The 24,826-nt window shown below is 43.8% G+C and overlaps 1 protein-coding gene across 1 annotated transcript; it reads right to left on the bottom strand.

Annotated features, from left to right (window-relative positions):
• Positions 1–716: 716 nt before the first annotated feature.
• Positions 717–23,822, bottom strand: LOC107374386 (zinc finger protein 678). The gene is given in 3 exon segments (XM_015942531.3): positions 717–5,333; positions 5,336–7,066; positions 12,141–23,822. Coding segments are annotated over 3 exon segments (1,950 nt in total). The 5' UTR covers positions 12,151–23,822; the 3' UTR covers positions 717–5,124.
• Positions 23,823–24,826: the final 1,004 nt, after the last annotated feature.

Here is a 24,826-nt window from a genome sequence, read left to right as displayed (position 1 = left end):
GTAAAGCACTTTGGAGTCCTTACTCTGAGAGGCGCTGTACAAGTGCGGGGCATGATTTTATTTCCTGGTGAATCTACAGGTGAATTTGGTTTATGCCAGTAAATTCAACTTAAAAGGTGAAATGAATAAATGAGCCTCTCCATGCAAAGCCAGATCTTTCAAGACGTTGTTATAATTGTGATTACGGCTTACAGCTTAAGGAAACCCCACATTCAAAATACCAGACAAGTAGAAAAAAAGCATCAAATCAACAGAACGAGGATTTTGAACAGAGAAATGACAGACCTGCATTTGTACTCAGTACTTGGTTTAAGCCAGTTTCTAAGAAAACTGGTCTCACTGTTCACCGCCAAATCTCCAAACACCACACTGGGATGCACAAAACAATAGTTCCCGCTCCAAGTTCTACTCCGACACAATCCAGTCCAGTTCTAACCCCGCACCTCATTCTCCATGTTCAGCAAACTATCCCTGATAGGTAATTTGATTTTATCCCATATTACCTTAAAGGACGACACACCCTTTGATAGAGAAAGAGAGAGTAAATTGATTATTTGTAATGTCCATGTGTGTGGCTCAACCAGCCCCCACTCTGCTCCAACCTCAAAGCTTTCTCCTCACCTGCTCTGTATACCTGCATTCTCCAATTATCTGTTAGGTAATATTTAACCTCCATAACCCTGGAACCTGAAATAAACACACATGACAACACGGAAGACATTTTACCCTGAGTCTCCAAAACATGGAGAGTTAACGCAGAGAAACCTCCTCCGAGGCTTCCCCACGTCACTCCCCTGTGCTCCCAGTTTGTCAGGGGCTTTATTCACAAATGGATGGGGGAGAAGGCTGGCCTTCTCAAGTTACAGAGGTACAGAGGTTTCTCAATCAACATCCTTGCTCAACCTTTTCATGAACAGCCAACACAGAGATTCATGATGTGTAATGGGCATCTTTTAGGCCTCAAAAAGGTACATTTATAAAAATACCCAACAATCCCGAAACACAGAAGAGGTTTCTTTTTTACCTTGCTGCTGACAGTTTCGTCCACGGCTGCGAACTTCCTCAGAGCTGATGCTGATGGTGGCATCACTTCCTACTCCGTTTAAGGGCAACATGTCAACCACATGCCATCACACAAATTTCCATTCAAAACTGGCATCAGTTCATAGTCAGCTCGCTTCCTCTCTGTCTACTGGATCCACCACCTTATTGCTTCTCTACCTTCACCCCATCTGATTTAACCAAGCTCCTCACATCCATGAAATTCACCACCCCATCCCCTCCTCTCATCAAAACCTGTCTTCCCTCTCATTTCCAGTATCATAAACACCTCCCTCACCACTGGATCTGTCCTACCTTTGCTTAAACTCGACTCCATTACCCCCATTCTAAAAAAAACCCGGTCTGAACCCAGACTCTAAGGATAGTTTCAGACCCATCTCCAACCTCCCACTACTCTCAGAGATCCTGGATTGCTCAGTCACCACTCAACTCCAGCAATACCTATGTGGCAGTGTGAGCGTCCCGTCACAGTGTCCCGATTGATCATTCGCCCTGGCTACTTGGCCAAGGGGACATCCCTTTGGCTGACTGGTTAGCGCGCGCGACGCTCACCCCGAAGTCTGGGGACTGAATCCCGCCCGGGCCCTCGTTTCTCCACCTTGCCACACCAACAATCCTGCCAACTCTTTGAAACTTTCCAACCTGATTTCCGCGCTCATAACAGCACTAAAACTGCTTTACTGAAAGTAACCAACAACCTCTTGATTGCTTCAGACTCTGGTACCCTCACCATTCTCCTCCTCCTTGACCTCAGCTCAGCTTTCAATACCATTGATCACTCCATCCTCCTTAACCGTCATCAATCATCTATTGGTATTACAGGCTCAGCACTCGACTGGTTCACTTCTTACCTCTCCGACCGCCACGACTATGTCTCTGTCAACAACTGCACCTCACACACTGCCCCTGTCACCCATGGTGTTCCCCAGGGCTCTGTGCTGGGCCCCTCCTCTTTATCATTTACATGCCCCCCCCCCCCCCCCGTCACATCTTACACATAACATGGTCTTCATTTTCATTGCTATGCTGACGACACACAACTCTACATCTCCAGCAAATCAATCACCCCAGCCATTCTTTTCACGATCTCAGGATGCTTCTCTGACATAAAACATTGGATGGACACCAACTTCCTCAAATTGAACTGCTCCAAAACAGACCTCATCACTAGTCCCAAATCTCTCCTGCCCTCTGTTCAAAATATTTCCCTCAAATTGATGGTCTCGCAGTGACTCCCTCCTCTACAGTCCGTAATCTCGGCGTCATCTTTGACTCCTCCCTTTCCTTTAAGTCTCACATCAACAATATCACCAGGGTATCGTTCTTCCATTTTCGCAACATTGCCCGTCTCTGTCCATCCCTCACTGACTCCACTGCCCAAACACTCATCTTTGCCTTCATAACCTCTAGACTGGACTACTGTAACAGCAAACTTTATGGACTTCCTTCCTCAGCTCTACAAAAACTGCAATACATCCAAAACTCAGCAACACGTTTACTCACCCACACCCACTCCAGGGACCACATAACTCCGGTACTCAACCACCTCCACTGGCTGCCTGTTCCATACCGGATCCATTACAAATTGCTCCTCACTCAATAACCTTGCGCCATCCTATCTGACGGAACATCTCCATCGCCATTCTCCTATCTGGCACCTTCGTTCTGACTCACACCTTCTTTCTCCTTTCAAAACAGTACACCGCACCATGGGGAATGGAGCCTTTGCAGCCGCTGCCCCTACACTTTGGAACGCCCACCCACTAAACATGCCGTCTCTCACTCTTCTTTGAAATCACTGCTTAAAACCCACTTCTTCAAATTGGCCGTCCCCTAATACTGACCCAGCATGCCCCCAGTTTTGTTCATTATTTTACATTTTGTTTCATTATGAGCTTATTGCCATTTTGTGAAGCGTCTTTGAGCGCTATATAATTCTGATGTATTATTATTATTAGTTAAAGGTCTTGATCTGTGTGGACAGCCATGTCTGTTTAAAATTTTCTTGACTAAATCTATGTGCACAGAGCACACAGGCCAAAGGCTTCCGTCCTGTGTAGACTCATGTTTTACTCATGATTTTAATTCATTTGCACTGGTCTTACTCTGGGGAAACGAGCTCTGGTGTGCCTGTTTGAGTACAGTGATCTCAACTGGAGGACAAAGTATCTTCAGATGGCAGGATTCAGCCTTGTTTCCTGATATGTGGACATATCTCCTCTGATTGGCAAACAGCAATACAACTCTACCACTGTTTGCTCTGCAACGTTGTTTTTTTTTTATGATGTCCATAAATACACAAGTCTGAAGGAGTTTTGCTGTGTGGTGGAGTTGCTAATGCCAATGGTTAGCTTCTACTAGCCGAGACGTTCTCTGCTGTTTCTTGGACGCTAAACCAACAACAGTTGCGAGCCAAGATGGATGACGTGAATGTCAACAGTGGCTGTTTCTCCATACCAAAGGATGCTAGTACGTTCTTGTGTGCTTAACAAGTAGAAATGTCCCGATACATCTTTTGCACTTCCGATGCGATACCGATATTGCAGCCTTCAGTGCTGACCGATACCGATATCAATCTGACATATCAGCATAAATCATACATACATGTACCTTTTTCATAGTGTGGAACGTATGAAAGGCTTGATCAAGTGATATTACTCAAAACAGAAAACAAAAGCCAGCAACAGTAAGTGTAAAAATCTGACCAATGTTTTATTAACCTTTGGCAGCATAAACGTGAACAGCTGAGGTTGGGGACAATTGCACGATGAGGTTGGATGTCTTAGTCTCCCTCGATTCTGTTCCACCACGGGAAACTCGTGCATGACAAGTGTTGCACTGAGCCAAACTGTCTTTTCTGGACTTTAATGAAAAATTCTGCCACATGGTCGACATTGTTCCGTTCTACTTTGTAAGCACACACTGTTCTGATCACGTGATCCGGGCGCTGATGGATAGAAACGCTGGAATGGAATTGAAAGCGGAATGTACCGCTACTATCGGACATTTTTGATGCAGTCCGATAATAATCCGATACGGTGTTTTTGGGCCGATATCAATATCGGAACGGGACATCCCTATTGACAAGTATGATTTTGACTAGTACAGCAGAAAGTCTGTACTACCAAGTATGGGAGGATGAGGCCAGTACTTGGAACAGAACAGTACCACGTTGCTACGATTTAAAAAATGACCTGACATAAAAATAAATAAATGTCCCAAAAATAACAATGAATACATATTATTTGTACAAGATTTGGTCCCCTTTTGATCAAAATTCACAAAACACCTGCATTTCCTGCAGTTAACAACAAACAAAAAAACAAAACACAAAAAAAGCTTGGCTCCTTGAAGAGCCTGGTGTGGTGGAGAACCTGGCACCGTGAGCTCTTTATCGCTGCTTGTCTCAAGTGGCCCATGGTCACATTTGCCACAGATCCATTCATGCTTCCCTGTGACAGGATGAAGCACTCCCACCCACATGTTTACATTTGGGGTTACGTGAGTACAAGTGGTCACAATCAAAAGGGGCTGTCAGTCTGTCACCTGGTGACCCAGAGGAGGGCTGGGTAGCTGTAGTTTTAGTTGACCGCTACAGTCACACTACAGTTCAGTTAGTTTGACTTTGTTTACATAATCATGTTTTGTTTAGGATTTGACCCAAGTCAAGTTGTTCCTGTAAACAGTAAATGGCTGTAATGAATGAGCGACAGAGGCACAGGAGTTAAGGGCTCGCCCCGTAATTGGTAGGTTGTAGGTTCGGGCCCCACTCAGTCTGTCGCTGTCGTTGGGCAGGACACTTAACCCCCTTTGCCTGCTGGTGGTGCTCGGAGGGACCGGTGGCACCTGTGTGCGGCAGACTCGCCTCTGTCGGTGTGCCCCAGGGCAGCTGTGGCTACAATGTAGCTCATCACCACTAGGGTGTGAATGTGTGTGTGAATAGGTGAATTACTGATAGTGTTGTAAAGGGCCTTGGGGGGGTTCCAGGACTCTAGAAGGCATAATATCAAATACAGGCCATTTACGATTCAAATGGAGAAACGCATATCACCTCTCTATCAGTTAATGAGAAGCTGACAGTGCGTCCAACAAAGCTAGAGACCTCGTTAGCGTCTGTGCAAGGGTTGTGTCCTGTGTGGACTCTTGTGACTGACCAAGTTTTTGTCCACAGAATTCACAAGCAAAAGGATTCTGTCCTGTGAGGACTCTTATGTGATTTTTTAATGTTGTCCTTTGGCTAAATTTTTGTCCACAGAGTTCACAGGAAAAGACTTGTGTCGAATGTGGACTTTCATATGACTGTTTAAATGTGTTCTTTGGTTAAATCTTTGTCCACAGAGCTGACAGGAAAAAGGCTTCTCTCCGGTGTGGACTCTTATGTGATTGTTTAAATTTGACTTATGACTAAATCTTTGTCCACAGAGCTCACAGACAAAAGGCTTCTGTCCTGTGTGGACTCTCATGTGACTGTTTAAATGTGTCCATTGGTTAAATCTTTGTCCACAGAGCTGACAGGAAAAAGGTTTATGTCCGGTGTGGACTCTAATGTGACGGTTTAAACCTGTCTTATGACTAAATCTTTGTCCACAGAGCTCACAGGCAAAAGGCTTCTCTCCTGTGTGGACTCCTATATGTCTGGTTAAATCTGTCTTTTGACTAAATTTTTGTCCACAGTGCTCACAGGCAAAAGGCTTCTCTCCTGTGTGGACTCTTATATGTGTGTTTAAACCTGTCTTTTGACTAAATTTTTGTCCACAGAGATCACAGGCAAAAGGCTTCTCTCCTGTGTGGACTCTTACATGTCTGTTTAAATCTGTCTTTTGACTAAATTTTTGTCCACAGAGCTCACAGGCAAAAGGCTTCTCTCCTGTGTGGACTCGCATGTGCCTGTTTAAATGTTCCTTATGACTAAATCTTTGTCCACAGAGCTCACAGGCAAAAGGCTTCTCTCCTGTGTGGACTCGCATGTGCCTGCTTAAATGTTCCTTATTACTAAATCTTTGTCCACAGAGCTCACAGGCAAAAGGCTTCTCTCCTGTGTGGACTCTTACATGTCTGTTTAAATCTGTCTTTTGACTAAATCTTTGTCCACAGAGCTCACAGGCAAAAGGCTTCTCTCCTGTGTGGACTCGCATGTGCCTGCTTAAATGTTCCTTATGACTAAATCTTTGTCCACAGAGCTCACAGGCAAAAGGCTTCTCTCCTGTGTGGACTCGCATGTGCCTGCTTAAATGTTCCTTTTGACTAAATCTTTGTCCACAGAGCTCACAGGAAAAAGGCTTCTGTCCTTTGTGGATAATCACATGTTTGTTTAAACTTGATATTCCCCTAAATATTTTTCCACAGTTGTCACAACTAAATGAGTTTGGGTCTTTCTGGACTTTCCTGCCTGAGTCTAGATGCTGATTCACTCTAACACATTTCTTATTAACCAAGCTGCCCAAAGACCTTGTTGCTGAATGACCCAACACTCTCACATGTTTCTGGAGAGAACACTTGTGGAGAAACTGTTCACCACACTCAGGGCAGCTAAAGGACTTGTTAACAGTGTTGACATCCAACGCAGAAGACCTGCTCTCATTCCCATCTTTGTCTCCGTCTCCAGAGTCAGACAGCTCAGAGTCTATACTCGAATCATCATCCTCTTCATCATCTCCACTAACTTCAGTCTCTGAAGAATCAGATGTCTGTTCATGAGGGTTCAGATCAGGGTTCCTGCTAGTTCCTGCTCCTCCACCAGCTGAGCTGCTGGTTGGAACATCTCTGTCTTCTATCTGCTGCTGATGAAGCTGTGAGATCAGAGGTTTCTCTTCATCATCCTCACTCTTTATAGTAACTACAGTGACTGGAAACCTGGCAGCATCCGTCTCCTCCTTCAGATGGAGCTGCTCTCCCTCCAGACTGGTCCAGAGTTCCTCCTGTTCATCCTTTATGTGGAGGTGTTCTGGGTCCTGCTGGTCCTCACCAGGAGCTTCTTCTTTAACCAGCGCCAGCTGTTGAACATCTGTAGGAAACATGATGTGAATTACTGACTGCTGTAACTGTAGTGGTCACACATAACAGAACTGTTAATGAACTGACTCCTAAAACTCTGGACTGAGCTCTGGTTTCATGTGAGGGAAGAGTACACAAAGCTGAGAAACTGGCTGCCTTGTTGGATGATTATGGCTTCTCAGAATGCTGACCAGCATCACATTTACTCGCCTTTTTCCCAGGTGCATAATATCAACATAGGACTTCTACAGATAAAAATTACAAGGCACTTCATAAAGTACAGGTGGGCCGTTTCTATGGATACGCCTTCCTAAAACGGAATGGTTGGTGATATTAACGTCCTGTTTGTCGCACATTAGTATACGTGAGGGGGCAAACTTTTCACGATGGGTGGTGACCACGGTGGCCATTTTGAAGGTGGCCATCTTGGATCCAATTTTCATTTTTTCAATAGGAAGACGGTGATGTGGCACATCAGACTTATTGGGAATTTCACAAGAAACACAATGGTGTGCTTGGTTTTAATGTAACTTTGCTATTTCAGGTATACTGTATACTTCTACATCACTGTAGAATATTTTCTACAGTTAAAAAATGATTTTTAATCAGTATATGTCCAAACTGCCCTTACATTATCATGAGATCATGTAGGATGTTGCGTAGTTAATCTACATAACTAGAATTTAAGCTGTAGCTATTCAGCTTTGTTAAACCCTGAGAAAGATCAAACGAATTGGTAATGAAACTTATATCATGTATAGATATCCACGGATATTTATATAATGGATAGAAGTTCATACACCAACTGGCTTGGTCTATATTTAATCAAAAGATAAATATTTAACTTAAGAGATTTAAATTAACAGCAAAGGTTTATTTATTAATTCAGAAGATTTAAAGAGATCTTTGCTCGTTTAGTGACCAAATGCACCACTCTGTGTTTTATTTCAAAGAAGAGTCAGGTTTAAAAAGTTAAGAATTTATTACCAAAGACGACAATTTAAAGGACAATTCATAAATGACAATTTATAAAAGCGTTGGTATTAAAACTTGGTATTTGGATGTGTGAATGTAGGTCTCAGAAGGTTTTTATCTTAGCGAGAGAAAAACGCGTTCTGGGTGAAAGAGTTTGGTTTGCAGTTAAGCTAAATTATTTCTTAATAAAACAGGCATCCAGACGCAATCTTGTGTTCTACCTCACCGTTCAGACGACCCTCTGTTCAGATCCGGAGGTCAAGGGAGGATTTTGATCAGCCTCTGGGTACTCGGTCCGGTAGGGGAGACCAGTGGTACCGACTCTCTGGTCCTAGAGTTGCCGCAGGCACACAGGCGTGGACTTGGTTTGTGTCTGAGCAGATTCTTAAGGAATCTCGTAGCGTAAGCTTTGCTGCAGATGGCGTTTCCGTTGAAGCAATTCTATCGGCATGACAGAAAAGCTTTACTAGAGGTTTCGAACGGCCGACTCAATCCTCTTGACTCTCGTTGCCACGAAGAGAATTTGGTGAGCTCAAGAACTGAACTTGAACTGAGGAGTTAGGTTTTAAGAGACGGCCGGTAATCTTATTCTAACAAATCAGATTTGACATGTCAGAGGGTGGGACTTAACATACCTCGGAACACGCCTTCTCAGAGACAGAAAGCTCTGGGTTGTCATGTGACAAAGACATGTGAGTGCAGTTAACCTTAACCTGATTACTGTGTTCTGCATGGGGTGTATAAGTGCACATGATCTTCTTGTCACAGTTAAACATTACTGATTATCATAAATAATAATTATTATTAACCAAAGAATAATAATTCACTTCAGTAATTAAGTACATTTATAATGAACCTTGATGATTATTTATGAACATTGTAATAAACAGTGAAAAGAGTTTATTAAAAATGATTCTTTTAAATCTTGAAGTGTCCTTCGTCTTGCGGATGGAACAGCAGTCAGATAAAGGCAGTCAGATTAAAGGGGTGGTTGACCGACATTCAGTCTCCTGTGATGGATAATCTGTAGATAGAAGTGCAGCCAGGACAGCTTGACCCAGCTGAGGAAGTGTGACCTTTGGGTCACAAATGAGGCCATTCATGTCGCTACAAGGATCCTAACTTGTAATTAGTTTTAAATGTACTTTAAACATGTGCTGTGTTTAATGAACACTGTTTGTTTTCAAGAAGGCTTCATTTGGTTAGCCAGCAGAGTTTAACATGCTTTGACCTTTAGCCTGGTGCTGCACAATCAGTAGGCTTTGATCACTGGACCTCAGGGACCTGCTGGGGGTGTAGGGACTAAGAAGATCACCAATGTAAGATGGTGCTTGTCCATGTAAGGCCCTATAGACCAGAACCAGGATCTTGAAATGAACCCTGAAGGTGACTGGCAGCCAGTGAAGCTGGAGGAGAAGCGGGGTGATGTGGGTGTGTTTGGAGGACTTGGTCAGAAGCCGAGCACAGGCGTTCTGAACCACCTGTAGACGGTTCAGGGAGGTTCTGCTCAGACACGTGAAAAGAGAGTTACAGTAGTCTAAGCGTGAGGAGATGAAGGTGTGGAGAACTGTCTCAAGTTCAGAGCGGGACAGAATGGGACTCAGCTTAGCAACGTTCCTGAGATGGAAGAAGGAAGAGCCAACAAGAGAACTGACATGAGAATCCAGGGTGAGAGCTGGGTCAAAGGTCACACCAAGATTCCTGACGGAAGGTTTGGTGTGAGAAGCAAGCTGACCAAGAGAGTCTCTGACTTTGGGAACCAGCTTGTCTGGGGCACAGATGAGGATCTCAGTCTTATCTTCATTCAGCTGAAGAAAGCTCCCACCATCCAGGTTCTGATAGAGTCTAAGCAGGTGTGTAACAGCTGCAGCTTAGACATCTCATGGGGCTTAAAGGAGATGTACAGTTGGATGTCATCTGCATAAAGATGGTAAAAATGTTCCTAAACTCCTTCCTATGAATGAAATTCTGAACGTTCAAAGACCTGATCTAAGCAACGTGCGGCGGCCTCTCGTGCGCTCGTTCCTCCGCACTCGTCTGATGATAAAGCCCACCTGTGCGTACCCAGGTGCTCGTGTCCGTTCTCACTCATTTACACACAGGAACGCCCTCTGTTACCCATATTTGGTCATGCCACATCTCCAGCTCGTGAGGGGGTTCCCTGGTTCTACCCGGAAACAAAAGAGAGGACGTTGTTGTGAGATGGAGACCCTAAAGACCTAAACAAAGGTCAGAGGTCATCAACACTACGGGTCAGAGGAGAGGTTCCTGCCAGGATTAAATGAACGTTAATCTGATCAAGCGTAGAGTAACGGGTTCTCTTTTACATCTAAGGAGTCCTTCTGGATGGAGTCTGAGTGCAGCCAGTCTGGTTACCGTGGCAACGCCTGTGTGAGGGGGAGCAGAGGAGGTTCTCGTAGATGTAAAATAGAACATGGAATCAGATTGGTGCGGTTTATCTGTCGCTGCACAAAGGATCCCAGATCCCAGCGTGGCTCCAGAAGGATCTGCTGTTTCCTCCAGAGGAGCTCTGACAGGACCTTCATAATAACATAGAAACGTTCTTTCATCTCACGCCTCTGAGGCAGAAGCACGAGGGCTTCACAAGGACACAAATATACTATAATCTGTAATATTCATCCCTTAAAAACACCACATCTGTTCTACAGAGTCAGATTCCTGTCGGCTGTTCCAGCACCAGTCACGCCACTCAGATGTTTTCCCACCATATTAATTATTAAATGGTAAAATAATTAGTGGATGAGGAACATGTGTGGATGACTGAGACCTTCGGTGTTCACCGTTCCACCACTGGATGTTCCTACATGTGGTATGAAGGTTCCCACACACAGCCACGACATGGTGAACACCGCTCAGTGTGGACGGCTGGTACACGAGGACCAGGAACACGACTTCATCCATTTTATATTTGTATTTTTAGCCGTTGAAGGTTACCATGCTAGCTTACTGCCTGTGTGTGCACACACACAGGTACATATGTGAACTCACTAGGGGCTGCATGACTTAATTCTGTTTTAAAGTCGACAGTCACGTAATGAAAATCGAGTTGACTTCAACTAGTCGTTGATGACGTCACACACCTGAAACGGCTACTGACGATGGCTGACCAAGCGATATTCCCCCTACGCACGGGGGGGGGGGGGGGGGGGTCCGCTGCAGTTTTTGACAGTAAAAATTGCGTCCACATTTTCTAAGTTAAACATCTATTTTTCTGTCCTGCCTGTTTATTATCTTCCTGCATCTCCTCTCAGTCCTAAAGAGAAACTGCTACCTGGGTTCATATATATTCACCTCATGAGTTACCTTTGAACTGCAGTTCTAAAAGATCTACCGACCGCAAAAACAGCGGGGTGCTCGCCGGCCACATCGGTGAGGTGCGTCACTGAGGACAAAACAGGTGATGCGCCCCGCTCCACAGCAGCGAAACGCATCAGGCACAAATAAAAGAATAAAAGACAGAAAACATAAAAGGAAATGAGCCGACATGAACGATCGCGTGTTAAATTAGTTTTTGAGGTGGCGACACCTGATTGATAATGTTACTGTGGCCGTGCTCAGGACGCAGATGTCTGGAGCACGTCAACAATCAGAGCTTTGCATGCGCAAGCTGGTTAAGGTTAGGATGGGGGTGAGGGGAAGGTTAAATTGCAAGAGGGTAAAGGTCACAATTTGGTTAAATGTCCGTTTTACGGCAGGTGTCAGTACCGACGCGCAGGGGCTCGTCACCTGCTGTCTTTTCCGGGGACTCCATCTTGTCGGTCATTATCATGTGACAGCGACTAGTCAATGACAGGCATAAAACGTCACTGCAGAGCAGTGAAGTCGACTAGTCGACACAACCCCTACACACACAGGTACTGTTTTCTGAATATTATCCCTTAAGTGTTGGTGCTGCTGTAACAAGTGACTTTCCCCTCTGTGGGCTCAATAAAGTATTCTGTTCCATGCAAACATGCACTTTATTACACACACACACACACACACACACACACACACACACACACACACACACACACACACACACACACACACACACACACACACACACACACACACACACACACACACACACACACACACCCCAGTACCTGTGTCCATGCTGATGAAGCAGTCCCAGCTGATGGATGATCCTGAAGTGGTAGCAGGTTTTCTTTAGCCGTGTTTAGCTAACAGCTGCAATAGAAACAAAGCAGGAGAGCTGATTAAGATGCTGCTTCAGAACAACGCAGGAGATTAAAGATCCAACGCTTTGGTTCTGATCAGCTGAGGACACATCCAGTCTGGAAAAGAGGACCTTTGCTCACCAGAGCTCTTGTGGTTGACATGCAGATCACCGGTTGTGTGGGTAAGTAGACACGTTGCAAGTCGTGGGTTACTAAAACACCCGTAACCGGATGACTCGAGAGAATCAGAGTCGTTACGACATTAGATTTATTTGTTACCCGTGGTGGATGCTAGCGGGTGGAACACGGTGTCTCCACGGAAAGGCATCTAGCGTGATGGCTATAATGAATCTTTGAGTTAGTGCCCGTCAGAAACCTGAGTGACTAACGCTCATACCTATGACCCACGTTCTGTTCACAAATAAAACCTTTGCCCTGTATCTTTGTACTCCTTCAGTCACGGTGAACACAAGTTCATATTTTCGGACATTTTCTGTGATGCGTTCTACAATCTGTTCCAGGTCTGCGGCTAAATATCTTTTCACTATATTGACGAGGCAATGGTGGTGCTGTTGACGAATTTACAGGAAGTGGTGTCCTGACCAATCACAGTCTCAATTCGAATAGTGTTTAAAAAGTCGGACATGTCTTGGTCTCCCTCTGCAAGCCTGTCGGAAAGCTTTGCGCCGATGCAAAATGGCATTGCGTGTTTCCGTGCAAACGCAGAAGTGTAGATCCGGCTTCTCCACCCAGAGTTTGTTCTTTCAAAGTCTGATTAAATCTGCTGTTTAGCGAGCTTCCCGACTTTACATCGCTCTCAAGCCCTGTTCACAAGACACACCGTGTCGGTGTTACGTCCATATGAGTCCCCCGTCGAGATCTGTTTTGAGCTTTTTGAGCCGTCTCACGACCAAATCAGCCTCTGATAGTCTGCAAGCATGCTTGAAAACCTACGACTCCTGTCTGCAACCGACCAATGAAAACACACTTTTGGGATGCCGCAGCAGCAAGACTCCGCCTCTCTGAGCTTCAGTTGTTTAAAATGCAGATTATAAACTACACACCAGTTTTATTATTGTTAACAGCCCAAGTTAAACCGGACTTATACTAAAATTATTAAACTGCATTTGTAGACCATCAGATAAATTGTGAAAACTGTGATTCTGTGATCTGTGAGAGGAGATGAGCTCACAACATAAAAAATAAAACACAACAACATGAGATCCCTTTGCTGTTGGTGGAAATCTCACATAGTCCACAGATAAGGATGGTTCAGTAGCGTTTTGCTGCAGAGGGACAGAGGAAGCGGCGCCCTGTGACAGTGTGATGAGCTCACGGAGCGCAGCTGTGGACCAAAACGAGATCAAGTCCCCATAGACCAGGGCTATTCATTTCCAGGCCTCAAGGTCCGGTATCCAGCATGTTTTCATTTTAACCTGCTTCAACACACCGGATTTCAATCAGCAAGTGATTAACGGACTTCTGCGGAGCCTGATGAGCTGCTGCACAGGTGATGCAACCACTCAGTCTAGTGTGTTGGACCAGAGAAACCACTGAAGCGTGCTGGATACCGGCCCAGGAGGCCTGGACTTGAACAGCCCTGGCATAGACATTTCAGACTCCAGCACAGCAGAGCCTTCTCCATCAAGCCACAGTGGGTTTTCCTTCACATGCTCATCCATTTCTGAAGTCCAGGTTGAACTTGTTAGGCTGGACACAAATAAATCTGCTGACCTTGACGGTCTTGATTCCATGTTCTTAATGCTGCTGCCCACATTACTGCCCCTCCGGTCACAAGACTCTTTAACATGTCTAGGGCTGCAACTAACGATTATTTTCATAATCAATTAATCTGTCGATTATTTTTTCGATTAATCAGTTTGTTATTGTTTAGCTATTTAACCTATACAAGTGATGAATGCATTTCAGTTAAGAAAAAGAAAAACATAAGAGAATTGTGCAGTTGACTGCAATCTATTTTATTGCACATGAACACAGTCAGTGGTGTAAAATGAGCTAAACAGTGCAAAATATCAGTCCAGAATAATTTTTTGGCATCAAAATATAAGAGGTAAATTCCATAAAAAAATAATGTAGAATGTAGAATAGAGTTTGTAAGTGGTATGCATTGCTGGGGGGTGAGTGTCTTGTTCCCCATGTAGTTGTCCATCGTTGCTTGTTTTTTTCTGCATAAGAAACACAAATAGACTGAAATAAGTACACATATAAAATAAAGCAGCACACACACTACAACACTAAATCAATATTATATTATTTGAATTAATTAACAATATACAGTGATCATTTATTTTGACAAAAATGTGTTGTGAGGCGTTTTACAGTGTTAGATAGTAAAACAGCCTTTTAATAGTAAAAAAATGACTTTTTCTGAATTTCTCCTGTATTTAAAAATTGAAAGCGTACAACTATCTTGCGTTATATTCACCTGGACACAGCTCGTCTGTATATTTTTCTCCGCGGAGTTGTCCATTTTTGAATGAGGAACATAGTTATGGGTTTGTGCCGTTTTTCTCTTAACGAGAACATTCTTATAAACAGACGTGCTAAATTTGGCAAGCGCATGACACACAACACGGAGGAGATTCACGATTGCATCTAGTCAATCAGAAGTAGAACACCGCAGACTGACACGGCAAAAAAACATGTTTAACATCCACTATAACAAACTCAGCTAAAACACTAAGTCCAGCTTGTTTATTTTCTGTTACTTACCGGACTTTCCTCTGCTGCATCAGCCCCCACATGTTTTCGTCTCAAATGTTCACTTAGGGACGTCGTGCTTCCGTGCCATGCTAGATGGTTTTTGCATATTTTGCAGGTCACCCGTCTTTTCATGGCATCTAGTGAAGTGCTCCCATACTCGTGAGGTTTTTGTCCGGGGTTTCTCTTCAGTTTTGTCGCTTCTATTTTTCTTCCGTATTTCTTGTTGATCCGCCATCTCTCACAGCAAGATGAGCGTCAGTAACGTGTTACGTCATGAAAACCGAGGGCACTTATTGGCTCATTTCTTCTTCTACGGCTCCACTGGTAGATCAGTGGCTCATTACTGCCACACACTGGCGGCAAATTTAACAGATTGTAACCGATATCAGATTGTGGTAAAAATAGACTTTATGCGGTAAAATATGATTATTAAACAACTAATCGATGACTAAAAAAGTTGTTAACTATTTTAATAATCAATTAAATCGATTAGTTGTTTCAGCTCTAAACATGTCCCTACAACGGTGCAAGTTCCCCTCCGACTGGAAATTTGCCAGAATTTTCCCCTTTTTAAGGGTGGTTAGGGTTCTGCAGCTGACCCAAACTGCTATCGCACCATTTCCGTCCTACCATGTCTTGCTAAGGTTCTTGAGAAGCTTGTTCAGATCTTTTGTACGTTCTTGCTGTGTTTGTCTTCAAATTCCATTGTTGGTTCTTTTATAAACACAGGAAATGTTTCTCTTTACCTTGCTAACAGTTTTGTTTATGGCTGCAAACATCCTCAGAGCTGACGCTTATGGTGGCGTCACTTCCTTCTCCGTTTACCTGCGGACAGCAGAGGACGTTGTCGCCCTCTGCTGCCCGCTCTCCCCTCTCTGATGATGCAGTCCCATGCGTGATCCAGCGTGTAAACTACATCGTCCCTGTTCATGGTCCCACATCCACGTCTCCTTATCTCTATAGCTTCCTTGATCCATCTTTTGTATTTCTGTTGTTCGGTGTTTATGATCCTTGTGTTGTCCCAGTCCATTACATGGTTTTCTCTTGTGCAGTGATCTGTTACGGCTGACTTCTTTATTGTGCTTTCTGCTTCTTGTTTTGCTGCTCTTGTGTGTTTTCCACTTGTTTCTTTCTCACACTCCTTTCTGTGTTCTATTGTTCGTGTGTTGAGTTGGCGTCCGGTTTCTCGTATGTATGTTTTATTGCAGAGTTTGCATGGGATTTGGTAAACGACTCCACATTTAAGTCCAGCTGGTATCTTGTCTTTTGGGTGCACTAGTCTGTTTCTAACTGTTGTGTATGGTTTTGTTGGTGTGTTTATGTTTGTTTTTTCATTGTTGCTCTTATTTTTTCTGTTATGCCTCTGATGTATGGTAGGGTTATCACTGGTTCTGGTTCTTGTCTTTCTGGGTTTCTGGTTCTTTGCTTAGGTTGTTTTTTTCTTTCTGTTGTTGTTTGTCATTTTCCTTTGTTTATTGCCCATGTCGGGTATCCGCAGGTCTTTAAAGCGTGTTGTATGTGTTTGTCCTCTTGTTTACGGTCTCTCTCTTCTGTTACCATGTTTGCTCGGTGATATAATGTTCTGATTACTGACATTTTGTGTATGGTGGGGTGTTCTGATGTCCATAATAAATATTGGTCTGTGTGTGTTGGTTTCCTGTATGTGTTAATGTTTAGGGTCCCGTCGGTCTGTCTGGTTATGTTCATGTCCATAAATGCTATACTGCCTTCTGTTTCTGACTCATATGTAGGGATGGGTACCTTTGACATTTGAATCGATCCGGTACTTAACGGTACCAATTTTAGATACTTTTGAGTGTTTATTATTTTAATTCTCTTTAATAATTAAATATATTTTTTTCTCAATATATAACCATATTTGATAAATATCACGATAAATAACATACAACTGTTTGTATTTTAACATCGTCCTTGTAGTTTTATAAGCTGATAATTAAACTGAAGCAAACATCTTTACTGTGAACTAAATTTACTGTGTATCTTCATTCCTTTTGCCGTCTTTTTCATTTGATTTTTTCTACTGGGAAGTTAGAATTTCCGAGGAGAAAGCGAACGTACCATTAGCTGGTAACAACGGTGGCAATGGAAGCTAACATATCAAGCTAACGTTATCTTAAACAGTTTATTTAGCTTCTGGAGCAGATTAAAACGATGATGCTTCACACTTAGATCGTTGTCGCTGGTTTCATCTTCACCCAATCACCCGACGCATTTAGTAAAGTGAAGCCAAACTTTAGAGCGCGTTCGTGTTCTTCTAGTCGGGAATTCGGAGTTCCGAGGAGAAAACGAATGCACCATTAGCGGAATGGAAGCTAACAAATCAAGCTAACGTTATCTTAAACATTTTATTTAAGATGTCTCACTTAGATAGTTGTCGCTGGTTTCATCATTACCCAGTTACCCATCACATTTAGTGAAGTGGACCCAAGCTTTAGCGTGCGTTCTTTCTACCATAATGCTCTGTTTACAACTGGCTCGCAGGGACCGATGACATAACGCTCTTGCGCATGCGAAGCTGTCTAGGTAAGTTCTCGTTATGAAGGACGGGTACCGAAACGAGGCACCGTTTCAAATTACGTGAATCGGTGCTCAGTCGGTACCTTAAAAAGTACCGAATTCGGTACCCATCGCTACTCATAAGTGAACTTTATGCTGCCTGTGTCGTCAATGTAATTCAAGTGTTGTGTTAGTGTTTCTGTTTGTCCTTTTGGTATGATTTCCAGTATGTCATCCACGTAGCGTTTCCATCGTTTTATTCAGCAGTTTGGGGGGGCAGTGGCTATGGCTTTTTGTTCCAGGTCTTCCATGAAAAACTCACACAGGGTGGCTGATAACGCGTTACCCATGGCGAAGCCTTGCAGTTGTTTGTATATTGTGTTGTCGTATGTGAAGTAAGTGGAGTTAGCTACCAGTCCTATCAGTTGTGCTATGTCATCTGCTGTGAGGTTTGTCCTTTTGTGTAAAGTCTTGTCCTGTCTGATTCTGTTAACTACTATGTCTATGGTTTTTTGGGTTGGTGTTTTTGTGAACAGAGATGTGACGTCATGTGAGATGAGTATGTCGTTGTCTTCTATTGAGATCTCCTTTAGTTCTTTTGCCAGTTCTATGCTGTTTTTGCAGTGTTGGTCTGTGTTTCCTAATAACGGGCTGATGATTCTGCTGATATCTTTTGCCGTGTTGTATGTTGGTGTACCTATGCTATCAACTATTGGTCTAAGCGGTGTTTTGTTTGTGTATTTTTGGCGTTCCATATATTCTTACACCATGCGTACACCATTCTGTACACAGTTGGTCCCTCTCCCTAGTCTGTGGCTTCCAGTCTTCAACTCAGCTTAGCCTCCATAGAGCAGTTTTTTTAAGTAATCTCCACCTCTGTCGCAACACCACTAAGACCAAGTTCATGCTAGTCAGCCGAAAACCTGTTGCCTCAACTCCACCCACAATCACGCGTATGAACGGCACGGTTCTGGAGTATGTCAAAACGTGTAAACATCTAGGCATTTGGTTGGATTCATCTCTTTCGTTCGCCACACACATCAATAATCTTCGAGCAAAAGTCAAAGCCAGACTATCCGTTCAAGTCTGCAATAAAGCTTCTTTCACGCATGCCTCTAAATGCACCCTTGTTAAGATGACTGTTTTCGGATTACGGCGACATCATACACAGAATGAGCCAAGCACAGCCCTAAAGCCCTCCGCCATCCGTTCTTACCCATCGTTGAGATCTGGGGGCCGGCCCTCTCTTCACACCCGGCGCCTCCATCATTGGGTTCTTTACATCTAAAAGACAACCCTGGGAAAGACGCCTCTCTACCTGTGGTCTCCTCTTCATGCTACTCATAACACCTACCAAACCAGATCAAGTAGTAGGGCTGTCGCGGTTGAGGAATTCCTACTGCGGTGATTCAGGGTGGCTTAATATTGCGGTGTGCGATATTATTGCAGCCCTTTTTTTTTATTGCAGTACTATCTAAACATAATGTTTACACATTCAAAAAAGGTTAAAATTTGCCGTGCCTTCTTTTATAATACTTTACTGAATGCAGATCAAAGAGCAGTAACGTTTGTTTCTCCGACAGTCGGAGTCCGACTGAACTTAAAAACAACAAAATTCAGGAGAAGGTTAAACTTTTAAATGCAAATTTGGCTGCAGCATCTAACAAATAAGAAACAAGTTCCCATTTTGTTTAGTTGTTTAAAATCAAGCATAAAAAATTACATGTACCGGGCGCGCACGTGCCGGGGGGGCGCACTATCATTTCACTTTCACACACACGAATGACGGTGATTTATAGCTCGGTCACGTCCGTGTTACCCACAAGGAAAACCAGCATGTTAACTACGGTTTGAGAGAGGATCTGAGAGGGGGGGCAGCATTTCCAGCAACACTGAAAACCCTCTCAGATGGAGCGCTCGTTGCACTAACGCACACGTACCTGCGTGCGACTGGCGAGCAAAGGGAATCTCTCCCGGTTGTTGCTCCACCGTGTCAGGGGGGTTCTTTAGGGTGGATGCATTCCTCCTGCAGGTAGCGAGTGAGCTCCAGCTCGGCTCCAACTCTCTTCGGGACGGTTGCAGAAGCAGTGCTTGTTCGGGACTTCAGCAGGTCTCCGAGCATTTATTATTATTTTTTTGCCGCTGGTGGCAGCTCTGTCTCGGCCAAGGACTCTGGCTGCGCAGCAGCTGACGTACTGAAAACCAAAGTGCTCCCAAAGGAGCGAAGTGACGTTTGGTTTTGATACCAGTGCAGCCATCCTTCTGAACATGCATCATTGAGTTGAACCAAGTTCAGTAATCGCGGTGGCGCATGATGCAGCGCGGTGGGCTTCTTCATATTGCGATATTTCATTTTTGCGGTTACCGCGACAGCCCTATCAAGTAGTACTGTTGCAAGCCCGAGCAACCAGTCAAGGCTTAGAAACAGTGGTCAGAGACAAGGGTCACACAAGGGTCAAGAGGACAGGAGTTCAGGACTTGCTGGTGAGGACAGAACTAGGCAAAGGGTCAAAAGACAAGCTGTCTTCTCTGGATCCACCCATGGACACACCCCTGGGCCCGCCCCTAACTCCACCTCTGGCGGGAAAAGAAGGAATGGCATGGAGTGAGGAGAGGTCCAGCTGGACCCAGGAGCTCTCAGGAATGCTGAAAGAAGATCTACAATTTGCTACCAACATGAAGATTTATGACCTGTGCTCTCATTCCAGGAGTGCAGCATGTAACTTTTGTGCCCTCATGTGAATACTGCATGTAGTGAAATGATACTAAATGTCTTATGTAGAGCTAAAAAAGTGTATCTGGTAGATGACCCCTTGACCTAAACTGTCAGGAGAGAATGACTTGTGACTCTTACATTGTTTAGAGCAGTCTCAGAAATGATATAAAAGGATGCAGCTCAGATCGGGCTGAGAGAGTTCTTGGGGAGATTCTGAGAAGACAAGAGCTGGTGTAAACTAACTCTTATTTAATCATTTTGAACTAATTCCTCCGTGGGGGATAGTAGTTGTTTTTCACTTTACCCATTTTTGTATTTTGATTTTGTAATAAACCTTTTTTGAAAAAGAAACATAATCCTGATTCTTTCAGGTTTTCTCTAAAGCTTCACGTTTGGGGCCCTGGCCATAATTTGCACAGAGGTAAGCATGTCGAAGGTCGGTCTCTGAATTATCAGGACTTACTTTACAGTTTATAACAGAATAATATAAAGAAACCTTAAGATAAGGGAAGTTTTAACTTCCCCCTCCTTGCGAGTAACGAGTTGTCTTAAGGGCGATAAAAGCAAAATATTCGAGGTTATTTTGGCTCTGATTGCAGGTTGAAAAAGTCTCTAATCAGCTGGAAGGTTGGATTAATAAATAAATTGATAAACTTATGATAGCCTGATCAACTAGCATAAATCATTTTATAGTTACCAACCTCCCACATAAGCTGTTAGAGGCGCAATTAATTCCGGGTAATCCAAACAATTGCTGAGAGGCTTGGCTTGCCTCCAGACTTCTCTCTAGTATCTTAACCAAAAGGTAACGAGTTTAAAAGAAGTGTAGCACTCTGGGGCTGGCTATTCGTACAAGTCATTTCACCTTTAAAATAAAAGACAAGATTCTAATTAGATAGTCCAAACCCGGATCTGGTACGATTATACTCGTCGATACACCCTCGAACCCTGATGGATGCACCGTCTCATAAGTTCTAACGGAACTGGGTTTTAAAGGAACCGGTAAATGGGACGGGCACGCGACAGTACTAAAGTTAACCCCCCCCCCAACATCTACCACCTAATGCCCTTCTCTTTGCAGCAGCATGCGACTGGAATACATCCAAGAATAACCTCAGTTAGGGCTGCTCGATTATGGCAAAAACAATAATCACGATTATGGTGACTGAAATTGAGATCTCGATTATTTAGGACGATTTTTCTATTCATGTTGATTTTATTTGTTTTTATTCAGTCATAAAATTGCTCAGGGCACAATCAGGACAAAAATAAACAAGAAACAAGATAATCACTAAAATAACTCCTGATTCCCAGTATAAAAAGACCAATATACTTATAGCTCATAGTCTATGACCCAAGGGCTGTAGACCTTGGTTTAACTCATTTAAGTCTAACCAGTACAGACCCAAATACCAATATCTTGCAAATACTGACAGCAAGAATTATACAGTGGCATTTATAACAAATAAATTGATGTTCACAAAATGTTGCATAACATTTATTGAGTCGTGTCAAGGTGCTGTAGGAGCGTGCACTAGCACCGTGTCCTCAGATAGGTTAGTTATTATTTATCAGCGTGAGGAACTTATTTCTACCTTATTTATAAACTATTTATTTACAGGTCCATCAGTTAATGTAATATTTGTCCCAACCACAGCTGCACCCCCCACCCCGGTCTCACAGCAATCAGTGGCAAGCTGCACGTGTTTAGCACGCTGCACATTTAGCCGTTTTTATCGGCTCAGGAGTCCGCAGGTACGGTGTGTGTGTCACTCACTCTGGTTACTCCAACAGGGAGCCGGCTCTGAGAGCTGTTTCTTTAGCGACTGACACATCACTACATCATTCCCTTTCCTAATGTCCTGAAGAACGGTCCGGAGCGCAGGCGGAGTGTTTAGCTAACCTGCAGGAAACGTCGACGACAGTTATCCAGAAAGTAGCTAAGGGTTACCAGAGATGTTTCTGAGGTGTTCGCTAGGTACTTTTAGGATTAAAAAGTCAAGAAGGGGGTCTGAAAAGCTGCTAGAAATAGCCTCAAAGTCGCTAAGTTGGCAACACTGTGGAGGAGCGCTTCATTTGCAACTCAGGGCAGCGCAAGCGGGAGGAGCAAATAATCGGCTTGTTTTGTTTTTTATAATCGTTCAAAACTCAGATCGTAATCGTGATTAAAATTAGATTAATTGAGCAGCCCTATAATAAATGTCCTCCTGAGTGCTGCCGTCTCCTCCTTTGACCATTATTTCTGCTTTGATCTTTTTTGAAAACTCCGATTAAAACCGATAGGGGCGCTATCGGCCGACTGGGATCAAATGCCAATCTATCGGTGCATCCCTATTGGAAATAGTGTCAAAGTCGCTAAGTTGGCAACACTGTGGGAGGAGCGCTTCAATTGCAACTCAGGGCAGTGCAAGTGGGAGGAGCAAATAATCGTCTTGTTTTGTTTTTATAATCGTTCAAAACTACGATCGTAATCGTGATTAAAATTCGATTAATTGAGCAGCCCTAGCCTCAGACCTACATCCTTTATCCCAATCTCCAGATTCAAGCAGCCCATCCAAAGTGACCCAGCAGCTGTTGTAGGAGAAGATGATGATCCAGAGAGGCGGAGGCAGCAGACACTCTGGCTGGACCAAGTTTCTGTGAGGTGGAGAGCAGAGGCGAGCTTCAGCCAGCAGTGGCAGACAGGAACCAGAAGAAGAGGAGATGACTCTCAGTGCAGTGGGAACTGATCTGAGAACAGCTCTAGAGTCCAGCTTCATGCTGTGTGTTCCCCTGGATCTGACAGAGGACCATCAGAGGATCCTCCGGCTCTGCTGCTGCGCTGTCCTTCTACGCCGTCTCTGCTGCCTCCTCCTGGATTCCTGCTCAGCATCTTCATTGTTCTACATTTGCTACAACAAACGTCCTCCATCAGATGAAGTGAATCTTTAAGGAACCACATGCCAATCCATCAGAGAGCAGAAGTAGGCGCTGAGAGCAGATCTTCTGTTAGCAGAGCTCATTCTTCAGGGCCTTTCTGTTCTCCAACCATCTCATCAGATCAGGACCATTCCTGGAGGGATGGCTTGGGAGAGGACGCTGGTGTTGGAGGTCCTCCTGCCTTTACGTCACGTTTAAACCTTTGTAACAGACTTCTGATGCGTTGGTTGTTGATGTCTCTGGTCCAGGTTAGCACAGAGCTAGCTGTTAGCCTACCTGCTATTACTTCCGGTCTTTGTGGCCGGCTGGCTGCAGTCGTCATGCGGTCCAGTGGACCGGGGTCTGCTCGTAGCCGCAGCCGCGGGTGTCGCACTCCTGCCTGGAGAAGGGCCGTCACAGCGGGGGGCCCACCCCGAACAGCGGCCTCTCTCCAGTAGGGCTGGGCGGATCGATATAACGCGGGTACTGAGTATTTACTAGATACCTGCGTGAAGGCATCGATTCAGTTTCTTCTAGCCTGACAAGCCATGACGTACTCACCGCTACAGATGTCGGTCAACGAGGCAGTCCACCAAACTCCGCCAAAGAAGATGCGAAACACATCCTTCTCCTAAATAAACGTTAGTACTTCTATCTGATCTTGACTCAAACAAAAGCCAAAGTCATAATAGTCCAAACTTGATGCCGAAGCCGTTTCAAACGAGCGGCTGACCGCCGACTAGTCACGTTGTTTGTTTTTTTCCGATAACATCCCGCCTACTTAGTGTTGTGATTGGTCCATGAAATCTATGTAGCGCCATGATTGGACCACTACGACGGCAGCCATCTTGATTTGTAGTTTGCCTGGCTGATAGCTGTGATTGGACCGTTTCGAGCGGCAGCCATATTTGTTTGCAGGGACATCCCGCCTACCTCGATAAAAGAGCGCTGTGATTGGCCCAAAAAAACCCTTAAAGCACTGTGATTGGAACGACACGGATGTCAGTCAACGGGGCAGTCCGCCATTACATGAAAAAAGTTTTTTATTTTATTTATTTATTTTTTTTATTGTACAAATTCACAAATACAGCGCATATCTTACAAATCAACAAGATATGGATAAGTACAGTTGGATAAGAACAAAGCAGCCATCAAACCAAGAACAACAACAACAAAAAGAAAAGAACATTATAGGTCAGAAATAACAAAACAGCATACCCGTGCATTAAATGACCTTCCATATGAAGTGAAGAAAACAAAGAAACAAAACAAAAATAGAAGTACGCACATACATTCTAGCTACATCAGTTGAAAAGCAACATCAAAAAATCAAGTAAGATCTGAGCCTTCTTTAATTTACACTTATCTAATGAAGCCTTCAATAGAAGGACTTCATTTTTAAAACCAGCAAAAATCGGAGTAATTTTTAAGAAGCGACATTTATGAATGAAAAATTTTGCAACTATAAATAAGTTGTTAATCCCAAATTCTATTTTCTTATTTTCTGTTTGTAGGCCAAATCTAATTACTTGAAAGGTTAGAGAAGGGCAATCAATATTTTTAGAGGTTAACCAGTACTGAAAATCATTCCAAAAAGATCGGGAACTGTCACATGAATAAAAAAGGTGCTCTGTAGTCTCAATATCAGTTTTGCAAAATGTGCATGTGTTCATATCTATATTAAATTTCTTATAAAGATAGTCCTTGGACGGGTATATGGCATTTAATATTTTAAAGTGATTTTCTTTTGCTTTTG

This window comes from Nothobranchius furzeri, chromosome 2, assembly GCF_043380555.1.
Source record: "Nothobranchius furzeri strain GRZ-AD chromosome 2, NfurGRZ-RIMD1, whole genome shotgun sequence".
NCBI classification, from domain to species: Eukaryota; Metazoa; Chordata; class Actinopteri; order Cyprinodontiformes; family Nothobranchiidae; genus Nothobranchius; species Nothobranchius furzeri.
The sequence above is the reverse complement of the archived record's forward strand: the minus strand, read 5'-3'. Positions and strand labels throughout refer to the sequence as shown.